The 14,082-nt window shown below is 40.2% G+C and overlaps 1 protein-coding gene across 1 annotated transcript in view; it reads left to right on the forward strand.

The window, feature by feature from the left end:
• The window catches only part of DSCAM (DS cell adhesion molecule), a 999,367-nt gene that overhangs the window by 444,521 nt on the left and 540,764 nt on the right, over positions 1–14,082 (forward strand). The window contains 1 exon segment of the mRNA XM_030205023.1: positions 7,644–7,720. Coding sequence (XP_030060883.1) covers positions 7,644–7,720 — 77 coding nt within the window.

Here is a 14,082-nt window from a genome sequence, read left to right on the forward strand (position 1 = left end):
AGAGACAGAACTGGACTGGGGGTTGAGGGGCCACTTCCAAGTCCCTAAAGGAACTTGTTAAAGAGGGATGGATAAGTCCCATTGTCTGGTTTGGTTTGGTTTTAACATTATTACTATTATGTGCTGTGTGAGACTTGCATGAGATGGTTGGATTGGTCGGATGCTTTATTTGCAGTCTTAGATGCTTCACTGCGGGCTTTTAATTAGCACTTGCTCAGCTGACATACAGCTTCCTTGCACAACTTAATCCAAAGTGCAATTGGAAGTAGGAATAAAGTTACCTAATCACAACTGTTTCTGATCCTCTGTGGCATAGACTGCAGCCTGTGTACCTTGCAAAGTGTCTGCTATCTAACTTTTCAATCAGCTTCTCCAGTGCTGAATACAGTTTTTGGCTTGTGTCCTCTATATATTACAGATCTTAGTTTCTCCATGTAATCAGGGAGGTTATTTCCCGGGTCCCTTGGTCTTTAACATTCCCAACACCCAATATCACACAATATTTGCCAGAAAATTATGCAAAAAGCACGAGGAGAAAAAAGACCTCAGAACTTTCACAGCTGTATTTTACTAATAGCTGGAAATGGTTTGAACTATGAGTTATAATCATAGATCTAAAAAAAAACTTCTCTTATAAATAGCTTTATTAGACCTATGATTATAATGTATAGCTCAAAACATTGCCAGCTGTTAGTAGCCTAGAGCTATGAAAGTTCAGAAAGTTTTTTTTCTACTTGTGAGTTTTGCTTTATTATTTTGACAAATGCATTTCAACTAAAACTAAACAAAGAAAAAACACACTGATGGGTATTTTCGATCAGGGATGCCCATCTCCAAGGACGATGCCGTGAAGGGGCGGGGGCCAACCATATTTTCAAACGAGATAGGCGTCCAGCTTTTGTTTCGATAAGTACGGTTGGGGCGTCCCAAATCTCAACATTTGGGTCAAATGCTGAGATCGCCAGCTGTAGAGATGGCGCACCATCAGTGTTTCAGCCATAATGGAAACCAACGGGCGCCCATCTCAAAAAACGAACAACTCCAAGGCCTTTGGTCGTGGAAGGGACCAGGATTCATAGTGCACTGGTCCCCCTGACATGCCAGGACACCAACCGGGCACCCTAGGGGCCACTTCTAAAAAATAAAAATAGCTCCCAGGTGCATAGCTCCCTTACCTTGGGTGCTGAGCCCACCAAAACCCACTCTCCACAACTATACACCACTACCATAGCCCAAAGGGTGAAGGGGGGCACCTACATGTGGGTACAGTGGGTTTCAGGTAAGTTTTGAAGGGCTCCCATTTTTCACCACAAGTGTAACAGGTAGGGGGGGATGAGCCTGGGTCCGCCTGTCTGAGGTATACTGCACCCACTGAAACTGCTCCAGGGACCTGCATACTGCTGCGAGGGACCGAAGTATGACATTTGAGGGTGGCATGGAGGCTGGCAAAAAAAGTTTTTAAAGTTGTCGTTTTTAGGGTGGGAGGGGGTTAGTGACCACTGGGGGAGTCAGGGGAGGTCATCCCTGATTCCATCCGGTAGTCATCTGGGCAGTTCGGGCACTTTTTTGTGACTTGGACCTAAAAAAAAGGGACCAAATAAAGCGGACCAAATTCTCGCTAGGGACGCCCTTCTTTTTTCCATTATCGGCCGAAGCCGGCCATGTCTTAACCACGCCCCTTCCCATCCCCGCCTTCCATACCCTGCCGACACGCCCCCTTGAACTTTCACCGGCTCTGCGACGGAAAGCAGTTGGAGCCGGTCAAAATCGGCTTTTGATTATACCGATTTGGCCGGCTTCAGGAGATGGACGGCCATCTCCCGATTTATGTCGAAAGATGGCCAGCGATCTCTTTCAAAAATAAGCTGGACTGTCTCATCATCTCATCCCTACACAGCGCCGATAATCCCACAATTATCAACACCCCAGATTACACCCTTCCTATCTCAGACAGCCTAAAAATTCTCGGCGTTACAATGGACCGCAACTTAACACTAGAGAGCCAAGTGACATCCACAACAAAGAAAATGTTCCACTCAATGTGGAAACTCAAACGCGTGAAACAATTCTTCCTGAGGGAATCATTTCGCAACCTGATACAATCAATGGTACTAAGCCATGTAGACTACTGCAATGGAATTTATGCGGGATGCAAAGAACAAACCTTAAAGAAACTTCAGACCGCTCAAAACATGGCAGCTAGGCTTATCTTTGGAAAAACGCAATTTGAAAGTGCAAAACCCCTTCATGAAAAACTACACTGGCTCCCAATCAAAGAACGCATTGCTTTCAAAATCTGCACTCTGGTTCACAAAATTATCTATGGAGAAGCTCCGGGATACATGACAGACTTGATCGACCTGCCAACTAGAAACACATCCGAATCAACATGAACGTACCTAAATCTGCACTACCCAAGCTGCAAAGGACTCAAATACAAATCAACTTACGCGTCCATTTTTTCCTACATAAGCACACAACTGTGGAACGCATTACCAAAAGCCTTGAAAACTACGAATGACCACCTAAACTTCCGGAAAACACTAAAAACTAACCTGTTTAAAAAGGCATACCATACAGATCCAACATAAATGCCTGATCTCTGCAAGGGAAAGTGAAATGGGACTTGATAATACCGCCTTTCTGAGGTTTTTGCAACTACATTCAAAGCGGTTTACATATATTCAGGTACTTATTTTTGTACCAGAGGCAATGGAGGGTTAAGTGACTTGCCCAGAGTCACAAGGATCTGCAGTGGGGATTGAACTCAGTTCCCCAGGATCAAAGTCCACTGCACTAACCACTAGGATACTCCTCCGCTCAAACACAACAAAACTAAAGAACGTAATGGACATAACACAACTCTTCCGTTGTACGATTCCCTAGTGTGGCTGTACCACATGAACTTTATCTTACCACAGCATCACTTTGTATTTGTTTACACCGGAGTCTGTAATGCCTCTCCGGTACTATGTAAGCCACATTGAGCCTACAAATAGGTGGGAAAATGTGGGATATAAATTTAACAAATAAATAAATATTGTGTCATATCGGGTGTTATTGTAATATTCCCAGCCACTATAGAAGATCTTGTGCAAAATATCAATCCTGGGTGTTTTTCTAATGATAGGTTACTTCTTCCAGTTTGTCTGTTTCCCACAGCACTGACTACTTACCCAAGTATTTTAAGCTACTAAGTTGAATGTTTCTTTCTGGATTCTACTCAGGACCTTTCACAGCAAATGCATTGCCCTCCTGCCAGCTTCCCAAAACACTGTCAGTTCTTTAATTCTAATAAAATTTGTAGGAGCATTTTTGGAGGTCCAGTGCAATTCCATCTCTCATCTATTCCCCTTACGTGTGAGGTACCTGGCCCTTACCGTTTAATATTTTTTTCTTGCACTGTTGGTATTTCTGTGTTTTGTATGCAGATTGTATACAGTTAATAGCCTACACTGACCCAGAAGCCCCATATATATCTACCTTCAATTGCTTCTTAGGTGCCCTTGCCAACTGAATATCTTCCAACAGACAGAAATTAAATCCTAAAATCTCATAAGCCATATAGATATCCTGCATAAAAACTAATTTCACTCTCATGCTTAAAGAGCCATTCACTGCCCTTGATTCTGGCCTCACCTGGAACATAACTCATTAGATAGTAGGAATATATATTTCTTTTTTTTATAAGATTTGCTTCCTTCAGCCTTGTCTCTCTCATCTCATGATATTCAAGTTCTGGTACTTCTTTTGTTTTCACCCCCTAGACTACTGTAATGCACTGCAGTAAAGTATTCTGTTATTGTCAGTAAATTTATCTGTGCTATTCTATCTGCACATTACTGGCAGCCAATCTCATCTCAATAAATTTTAAGATTCTCATTCTGAACGGTTGCACCTTCTGCACTGATGCACCCAGCTATGCTATGACTTCTTATTCTGTATGCTCCACCCAAAGCCTAAGATATGCCCAACAGAATTTGCTAGTAATTCCACCTCCTACTAAAATTCAACTAAAAGAAACTCACTGTTCTGCTTTCAGTTAGCTTGCTTTGACCTTATGGACCTTGTCTCCATATCTTTGATCGAAATTAAATCTCATCTTCATTAAGCCCAGTCTCAAAACTTTCTTATTCCAGCACACCTTTTAACTTCTTGATCTGAGGCTTGAGATCTCAATTTTAGTGGGAAGTAATAGATGGCTGCTTAATAACATATGTGTATGATTCTTATCCCCTGTTTGTGTGTCTGGTATTAAGGTATGTGGTCCTTTCTTGTAAACTCTCACTCATTGATTGGCTGTAACTTCTACGTTGAAATATTTTTATTGTGAACCACAAAACCTTTACAACCTCTCCTATTGGCTCAAATTCTACACAGTTTGGATATTTTTTATTAGGATTTATTTACCGCATTTTTGAAGGAATTTACTCAAGGCGGTGTACAGCAAGGATAAGTATATAGAGTATGGCTAATTTACAGAATAAAATAGAGAAACTCTCGCTTTTGTTTTATTTTTAGATTCATAACTTAAAGTTCTGCTGTCCTATCATTATAACTGGAACTTCAACATTATATATGAATGTTGAAGTTACATATAGGCAAACTATTTCTCCTCGTCGAGGTGGAATTCCTCAAAAAGTACCTGGAAGCTCTTAAGTTTCCATCCCTCATCTAGTGCTTGATGGAAGAGAGTAGGTGCCCTTATTCACCCATATCCTAGAAGTCCTTATTGGACCATGGCAGAAAAAAATGCATTACCGTGAATTGACAGTAATGGAATAACCAAGGCCAGATATTGGTGATATTTACAAACCCATTTTCAGGTTGAGGGTAAGGGCTTAAATAGAACATAGTCTTTGACAGGCAGTCTGCTGGAGCGAGGAGAATATAACTAAAATGTATTGATGGGGCTAAATATACCTTCATAGGAGTGATATTTGACCTACCTCTGTACCAGTCATCGATGAGACACTTGCCTCAAACAAAAGTGAAGAGTCTGAGATTCAAGAGGTCCGAAACAACCCTTGACTCTGAGCCTGGCATCTCTAGAGACTGGTAGCCTCACTTGCTTCCCATGCCCTAAATATTGGTGAAGTAGTTTATTTAAACTTCTTCCATCTCTTTGAGCTAAGAACAAGGGCAACATTTCAAAATACATAGAACCAGATGAATATGATTAGTATGTTATAAATACTTATCCTAAAGAGAGAGAATAAGTTTGCCAAATATGCAGTTTTATTTTGGTATCTGCTTTCAAGGGTTGGAAATTAAATGGAGTACAATGAGGCTGAGTTTATGGCAACTGCACCCCAAGTATTTTATGGAGTCTGTGGCTCAAAGTAATGGAAACTCACCCACCCAAGAATCTCTCACTACAGTCTGAACAGGAAGTGACAGGGATTTTTGTAAGTTTAATTTGAAACCTGACATAGAACCAAAGTCACTTATCAATGTAAGCACCCTAGGTAAGGACTGTGGTTCATTTGTGAGTACCAAGAGTATATCATCTGTGAAGGCTAGGGCTAATTGTTATGACATGCTGCCCAAGCTGCAACCCCATCACTATCTCCTCCCTCTTTAGGTGTTACAGAAGAGGTTCTAGAAATAGGAGGAATAACAAAGGGGAAAGAAGACACCCCTGATGTGAACTTCTTTGTATGAGAAAAGTCTTTGTCTGAATTCCATTTACTTTACTTTCCAGTTTATATAGTGCACAGATACCTTTACAGCTCAAAGTGGGTAACACATAAGAAACTGGGAACAACCCAGGAAATACAAAATTCTGATATTACATCACAGTTACTATTAAAATAATGAGCAGACCTTCCAGTATTCCCTAAACAAACAAACAAAAAGATTTGACTGCTCATCCAAATGAAAAAAGCTCTAACTTCTGTAGGAAGAGAATTCCAGATTGAAACCATACAGTACAATTGTGAGGAATTAGCATGTTTCAGAAGGAAAATTTAATTTCATTTGATTTAAAAAACTATACTGCAAATTACTATGTGATAGTGAAATAATACCAACCAAATATGCCTGTGGTTCCACATAAAGTGTATGAACCGCCTGTAGAAACCATCCATTAAGGCCTATATATGAAAGGGTCTGAAAAAGAAACGTTCAGCTGACTGTATAAAATGTCTTCTCAGCATCAAGTCCGATTCCCATAGTAGGCAAGTAATATTTTTGACAATGTGACATCACTATTAGTACCTTTGTAACATTTTAAATATGACTGGGGCCTCTTAATAAGTCCTATCTGTTCTTCCCCTATAATACTTGGCAAGTGGTAAAAAAGAGAATCTGCCAATATTCTAGATAGAATTTATGTCAACATTGATGAGTGATATCAACTTATAAAAGTTATGAAGCTGTAAAGGTTTGCCTGGGTTAGGAATCAGTGATAATAATAATAATAATAATACATTTATTTATTTTATTTGTTACATTTGTATCCCACATTTTCCCACCTTTTTGCAGGCTCAATGTGGCTTACATATTATCGTTAATGGCGTTAGCCGGTTCCGGTCTGAACAAATATGAATGAATACAAGGTGATATTATGGTAGATAAGGTACATGTATGGTAGATACAATTGGGGGGAACTTAGAGGGGGAGAGGGAGAGGAAGAGTCAGGTAATGTCCATTACGGTCGGTCTTTGGTTATATTGTGTCGCAGGTGTCCAGGTGTTTTTTATGTTGGGTCGGTGGGGAATGCTCTTCTGAACAGGTCTGTCTTTAGTGCTTTCCGGAAATTTAGGTTGTCTAGCGTAGTTTTTACTGCTTTTGGCAGTGCACTCCATAATTGTGCGCTTAAGTAGGAAAAGTTGGATGCATAGGTGGATTTGTATTTGAGTCCTTTGTTGCTTGGGTAGTGGAGGTTTAGGTAAGATCGTGCCGATCTTGTGGTATTTCTGGTTGGCAGGTCGTAAAGGTCAGTCGTGTATACAGGTGCCTCGCCGTAAATAATTTTATGAACAGTCGTGCAGATTTTGAAAGTGATACATTCTTTGATTGGTAGCCAGTGCAGTTTTTCTTGGAGTGGTTTGGCGCTGTCAAAACGAGTTTTTCCAAATATAAGCCTGGCTGCTGTGTTTTGGGTGGTCTGGAGTTTTTTTATGATTTGATCCTTGCATCCCGCATAGATTCCATTACAGTAGTCTGCGTGGCTTAGTACCATTGATTGTATCAGATTACAAAATATTTCCCTCGGAAAGAATGGTTTCACGCGTTTCAGTTTCCACATTGAGAAAAACATTTTCTTTATGTCCTAAGCATTGCATAATAGTTTAGTGTGGCTTATAGAAAGAATAAACTGGACCAACTCCAAGAATATTACAAATCATTAGGCGACAGATAGATGATATAAAACTAATTCAAACTGAATACTTTCTAAATAAAAAAGTTTTCAGTAACTTTTGAAAAACTACATAATTGGATTACCGTCTAATTTCTATAGGTAATTCATTCCAGTTACTCACTGCCAGATATGCAAAGGTACTAGCAAAAATATTCTTATACGCTACCATTTTTGGGCCCCGTTATTGAAGCATTAAAAAATATCTTAACCCAGGACTAATATTCCTAATTTATAATCGAATTAAATTTCACATATACCCAGGTTCTTCACCATGCAGAACTAGAAAAACCAAGCAACAGAGCTTAAAAGTGACACAAGCCTGTATTGGCAACCAAGGCAGTTTCAACAATAATGGTGTGGCTCTATTATACTTGGATACCTTAAATATTAGGTAAGCAGTTATATTTAATAAGGTTTGAAGTTTCTTTGTAACCACTTCTTTACAGCCTATGTAAATGATATTACAATAATCAATGTATGACAACACCATTGATTGTGTAGTCAATCTAAAACACCTGTGGCTTAAAGTTTGATCTTATACGATATAACTTCCATAGTACTTTGAACACCTTAAGGGCTACTGCCTGCATTAGGTCTTCAAACAAAAAGTATTTACTGAAAATTATTCCCAGAATTTTAAGAGAATTTTCCAGTGGAAAACTGTTATCAATGCTTAAATTTTTCTCACTCCCCCATCTTAAACTTATTGCCAAACATTATAAATTCTGTTTTATCCTCATTCATTTAAGTATAAAGGTGATTGCCCATTCTTCTATTACATTTTTCCTCATGGTCACAAAGGCGGCGACAGCATTCGACAAATGGCTTTCAAAAGGAATGAAAACTGTTATATCATCTGCATACATTAGAATTTTAAAACCCAAGCCGGCCAACTTCGTACCTAAAGGTGCCATAATTACATTTTAAAAAGTAGCCTCACCGGAGCCGACGGAAAAAGAACCTCTATTCATTTCTTCTGTATAATAGTCCTCAAGAGGATCACAAAGCTGGATCTGCAGTAATTTATAAAACTTAGCTGTAAAGTCAGTTGGCCCAGACTTTGTAAAATGTTTTGCCTCCTTTATTGCTCTTTGAATTTCTTTTGCTTAGAGCCAGGGTGCTTTTTGTTAACTTATTGCATCTTGGGTTAAACAGGGCATATCCAAGGCATGAGGATAAGATTATATCTGCTCCTCCATGCTTAAAGATTCTACGCTATACATCTTTTTGTTAATTTCTAACAAAATGCTGAAGATCTGGGATTTTTAAGCAACAGTATGTATTGTGAATCATTCCAGGTCAGCTGAGCCAAAAGTATACTTGGTTTATTGCCAAATCTGTGAAATCTATATTTCCCATAGAAGAACATTTTTTTTTTGTTTGCTCATGAAATAATGAATTAAGTGCTGTTTAGGTGGGCACCATAGTGTGTTTTTCCTCAAAGTTATGAATTTTGTATAAGCTACTTTGGCATTTCTTAACTTCTTTCCCAGCATTATAACCCTTTTGTTTCAGAAATATGTATCCCACGCTAACCACTGATTTACTATTTTTCTTTTAACTACTGATTTTCTAATTTTCTTTTTAAGTACTAAATTTATTATTATGTCTCTCCTTCCCAGTTAAATGAAACTGGTTTCTTAAAAGTTGTAACCCGCTTAGAACTGCGAGGTAATAGCGGGATAGAAAACTAATTAACCATTACCATAATACCCTTGCAATACACTGAGTCCTAGCGCTAACATAGGAAATAATATCCCACTGGAGCACCATTAGTGGTTTCCTAGAAGAGCAGGAGCTCATAAGCGTGTTGCCAATTGTCACAAAAATTGGTCCGCTTTTGTAGAAGATAATTTTGGAAATCATGATTCTGGTACAAGTATGATGGAAATTTTCAACCCTTGGATCTAGTATAAGATGCATCCAACTCCATGTCAGTCCATATAATAGCATGATCAGACACCTGTGTGGCTCCTATTTCAGCTGAGTTTATCAATGGATATTTTACAACAAATATATAATCAGTACTAGAGTGTGATCTGTGTGTATGTCACAGATGGGTAATGGATCATTTTTTACTAAGGTGTGCCAGCATTTTTAGCGCGTGCTAAAAATAGGTGCATACTAAACGCTAGAGACGCCAGTGTATTCCTGTGGGCATATCTAGTGTTTAGTGTGTGCTAGAAACGCTAGCACATCTTAGTAAAAGACCCCCCCCCCCCTATTTAGTATACTGTCTGTGGTACAATCAAAGCGTTTTATATATTATATATAGGTGTGTGTGGTCTTGTTCTTCTGGATGAAACAGGCATTAGGAGTCTAGTCTACTAAATCAAAGCATAACATAGATAGGATAGACCTTTACTGTTTACCAAACGCTGCCATTTGCATGTTGAAGATCTGCCTAATTTGATGTCCAAGAGTAGATTGAAGTCTTCTGCCACCACCAAGGTCTTATCTATGTGTCCTGTGTATGACCTTACAAGTCTCTTGAAAAAATGTAGGATGGTAAATGTTTGGGATTAAACCACTGACAATATGAACTCCTGCCTCCATGAGGATTATATTCAGCAAACAATATTATCCCTTTTTGTCCTTAGATATGAGTTACTTTACATTGTAGTGACTTTTGTACTAAAACTGCCACACAAACCCTTCTCAACCCAGATGGGGAGAAATACACCTCACCCACCCAATTTCTTATTAATTTTTTATGCTGTGTCTGAAAACCTTGTTTCATGGAGTCAGGCTATATCTGCTTGTGGTGTTTAAGCATGATCAAAACTGCATTTGAGTGAAGTAATCCCTGCTACATTCTAAGAGATCCTGATCTTCAAACTACCCATCTTGGTATGGGAAAGTGAATCAAACTAAGAAGTTTACTGCCTTTAACAGAAAACTTGTAAGCCCAGCTCCCATCTATGTATCAATCTTAGTGTCTTATTTCATCAAAAACAGCATTGGATGCAGATTAAAGTTTAATGTCTGAGTGTCCAGACAATAATAAAACCAATTTACGTTTCTGTCTCTTCACCTGTATTTCTATTTATGTCTCCTAATGAAACCTCCAATCCCTTCCCCATGAAATCCTATATCATACACACCATGTATCACAGCTCTGCCTACTTCCCTGTCAACACAGCAAAAAGGAGCAGATAGGTCATGTAGTATGTTCTGCAAGCGATTGCCCCCCTCCCCCTGGCACCCCATCCATATGCATTATACAAACAGGTTCCTTACCAAGCTGTTATTTTCCCTAATAGCCTTATCAAACAAGTCTTCTAATGATATGCAGTGCTGTTGGATGTAGTCTTTAGCACATGCACACCTCCTGCATCTCAATATAAACTGAAGGATTAGTCAGGAGGATCTATGATCCACTTAATCAAGATGATCCATGTAAGCTGAGGTATGAAGACTTGCCCATAGTGTTGTTGTCCAAAGTAGTGGAAAACAAAACAAAGCAAAACAAAAAAGACACTCCCAAGTCAAATAGCAAATGAGGAACCAAACTGTTCTCCAAACTAGGAAAACCCATACTCCATTTATCTCAGCATTTCCAACAGCAGGATATTGAAAACTAAGAGATCTATTCCAGTTGAGGACTATAAGAGCTCCCTAAGATTTCAGGTCGAGTAGGAGCACCCACAAGGTGATTCAAGAAATCCAGTACCTTGTTGGCCAATACATATACAACCCATATCCCATCATGGAATACCTTAAGTGCTGCAGGGTAAAGGCAGCATAAATCGAATCTGCTTCTCAAAATGTTGCTGTAGACTAGTACAAATGCCCTGTGCTTCTCCATCAAGGCAGAAGAATAATCCTGAAACATATGTATTGTCACACCCTCATAAAGTATATCATCTCACTTTATTTGGGCCATTAAAAAAAAAGTCCATGGGAAAAACGTGGGAAAACAAGCCATTGGGATGTATGGGGGTTCGGCATTCTTAGTATAGAAAGAAAAAAGGAGATAGATTAAGAACTGGCAGAGGAACAGAGAGACAACTGACTGTCTGCTTCTACTTGTTGCCTAAAAATAATTCTCAAGAAAAAAATGTATGGAAACACCTGAGAAAATAAATGGGCTTTGAGGAGACAGCAGAAGCGAGGGAATGAAAGTTCAGCTTTCAGAGCAAAGGATAAAGAATGCAGAAGTGTGTGTGGAATTAAAGCAGGCACAATAGCTTCTATGGAAGCCAACATTCTAATTTTGGGATCAGTCATTGCTGGAGTACAGTTTCAGGTAAGCTACAAATCATAAATTACCTCTCTTGATCATTTTCAAGATCCTCTAGTTTGTCAGCATGCACTTGTGTAATTGTACTTAATGCCTTAGGCATCATCATTCACTACCAGACATCTCCATTCCAATTCACTGGTATGGCAGGTAGTATCCATAATAAGTTAGTGCAGGCCCAAGATTTGGTCAGACAGGTTTTCATATTGTGGGTCTAATGCTTTAACCACTGATGAGGTTAATTCTGCGATTAAAGACTTTATGACTGGTGACAGTACTTCTGCAGGCCCATCCACCTCTTTTCTTCTTCTGCCTTGACATGATTCTTGTCCGTCTTAAGCATTTTAGATGCCATGGTCTCCACTAATTTAGTAACAAATCTCTCCATATAAGTTGGTATGGCTGACAGAGCACTTGTGATCCTCAGATCCTAGTTTAGAAGGCTGGATGAAGTAAAGGCCCTGAAAGTGAGTCAGAAACACATCTGGATTTGATCACAGCACCACATGATATCTTGTTATTTTTCATTTGTTTATCTGTATTCTTCCTTGTATTATTGTCATCTGAGGAGATTGGGATGTTTTATATCTATTTGCCTAATTAAATTACATTTTTATTTTATTTTGTACACTACTTTGATTGTTGCAGGGAGAGGCGGTATATCATTCAAGCAATAAAACTAAACTAAACTACCCTTAGCAAGCTATGGGGGCATTTTCAATATGATGTCTAAATCCAATTTTGGACATTTTGCGGAAAATGTCCAAACATCCAGTAGCGAAAATGACCATTTTCAAACTAGAAAAACATCTAACTTTTTGTTTTCAAAATGGCTATTTGCTAGATGTTTTTGTGCTCCGTGCATCTATCTTTTTGGACCATTAAAAAAAAAGTCCAAGGGGAAAACCACAAAAACAAGTCATTGGGATGTATAGGGGGGTCAGCATTCTTAGTAGACTGGCCACATAGACATCCCAGCAGAGCAGTGGGGCACCCTAGGGGGCACTGCAGTAGACTTCACATAAAAGGTCCCAGGTACACATCTCACCGTTACCCCCTTTTTTTGTTTGGTGAGCCTCCAAAAACCTACTGTACCCAACTGTACACCACTACAATATCCCTTATGCCTGCAGGTGTCACCTATATGTAGAATACAGTAAGTTTTTGGTGGATTTTGGAGGGATAACACTTTCCACCACAAATGTAACAGTTAGCACTAGGCGACTCCAGGGACCTGTCATACAGACTGGTATGCACTGTTTCTTTCGCATCTTTGGGAAGTGGAAGGGGGGCAGTGACCACTGGGGGAGTAAGGGGGTCGTGTCTTAATCCCTCTAGTGGCCATATAGGGCACCTTTTTGTGACTTAGTTATGATTGAAACAGGTCTACACCAAAAGTCTATTTTAGCCCTGGATGTTTTTGCTTTGTTCCGTTATGACAGGAATGCCCAAATCCCACCCCTGACACACACCCCTTATGATTTGGACGCACTGCATACAAACTGTATAGAGAACTGTCATAAAAATAGGTTTCAAAAATAGCAATTTGGACATTTCAGCAAACAAAACATCCATCTGCTGCTTTGTGCCACTTTTTCTGTTTTGAAAATGAGTCCCTATCCAGCTTATTTTCGAAGAAGAAGGGCGGCCATCTTCCAACACAAATCCGGAGATGGGCGTCCTTCTCCTAAGGGTACCCAAATTGGCATAATCGAAAGCCGATTTTAGCCGACTTCAAGTGCTTTCCGTCGCAGGGACGGCCAAAGTTCAAGAGGGTGTGTCGGCAGTGTACCGAAGGTGGGACGGGGGTGTGGTTAAGAGATGGCCGCCCTCAGCCGATAATGGAAAAAAAAAGGGCGGCCCTGACGAGCATTTGGCTGAATTTACTTGGTCCCTTTTTGTTCACGACCAAGCCTTGAAAAGGTGCCCAAACTGACCAGATGACCACCGGAGGGAATCGGGGATCACCTCCCCTTACTCCCCCAGTGGTCACCAACCCCCTCCCACCTCTATGCCAGCCTCAAATGTCATACCCAGCTCCATCACAGCACTATGCAGGTCCCTGGAGCAATTTTTAGTGGGTACTGCAGTGCACTTCAGGCAGGTGGACCCAGGCCCATCCCCCCCTACCTTACACTTGTGGTGGTAAATGGGAGCCCTCCAAAACCCACCCGAAACCCACTGTACCCACATCTAGGTGCCCCCTGTTACCCTACTATGGTAGTGTTTTACAGTTGTGGGGAGTGGGTTTGGGGGGGGTTGGGGGGCTCAGCACACAAGGTAATGGAGCTATGCACCTGGGAACAATTTGTGAAGTCCACTGCAGTGCCCCCTAGGGTGCCCATGTGAGGGGGACCTGTCCACTAGAAATGCTGACTCCTCCCACGACCAAATGGCTTGGATTTGGCCGGGTTTGAGATGGGCGCCCTTAGTTTTCATTATCGGTGAAAATGAATGTCGGCCATCTCTAAGG

The sequence above is a fragment of the Microcaecilia unicolor genome, chromosome 5, assembly GCF_901765095.1.
Source record: "Microcaecilia unicolor chromosome 5, aMicUni1.1, whole genome shotgun sequence".
In the NCBI taxonomy this organism is placed as follows: Eukaryota; Metazoa; Chordata; class Amphibia; order Gymnophiona; family Siphonopidae; genus Microcaecilia; species Microcaecilia unicolor.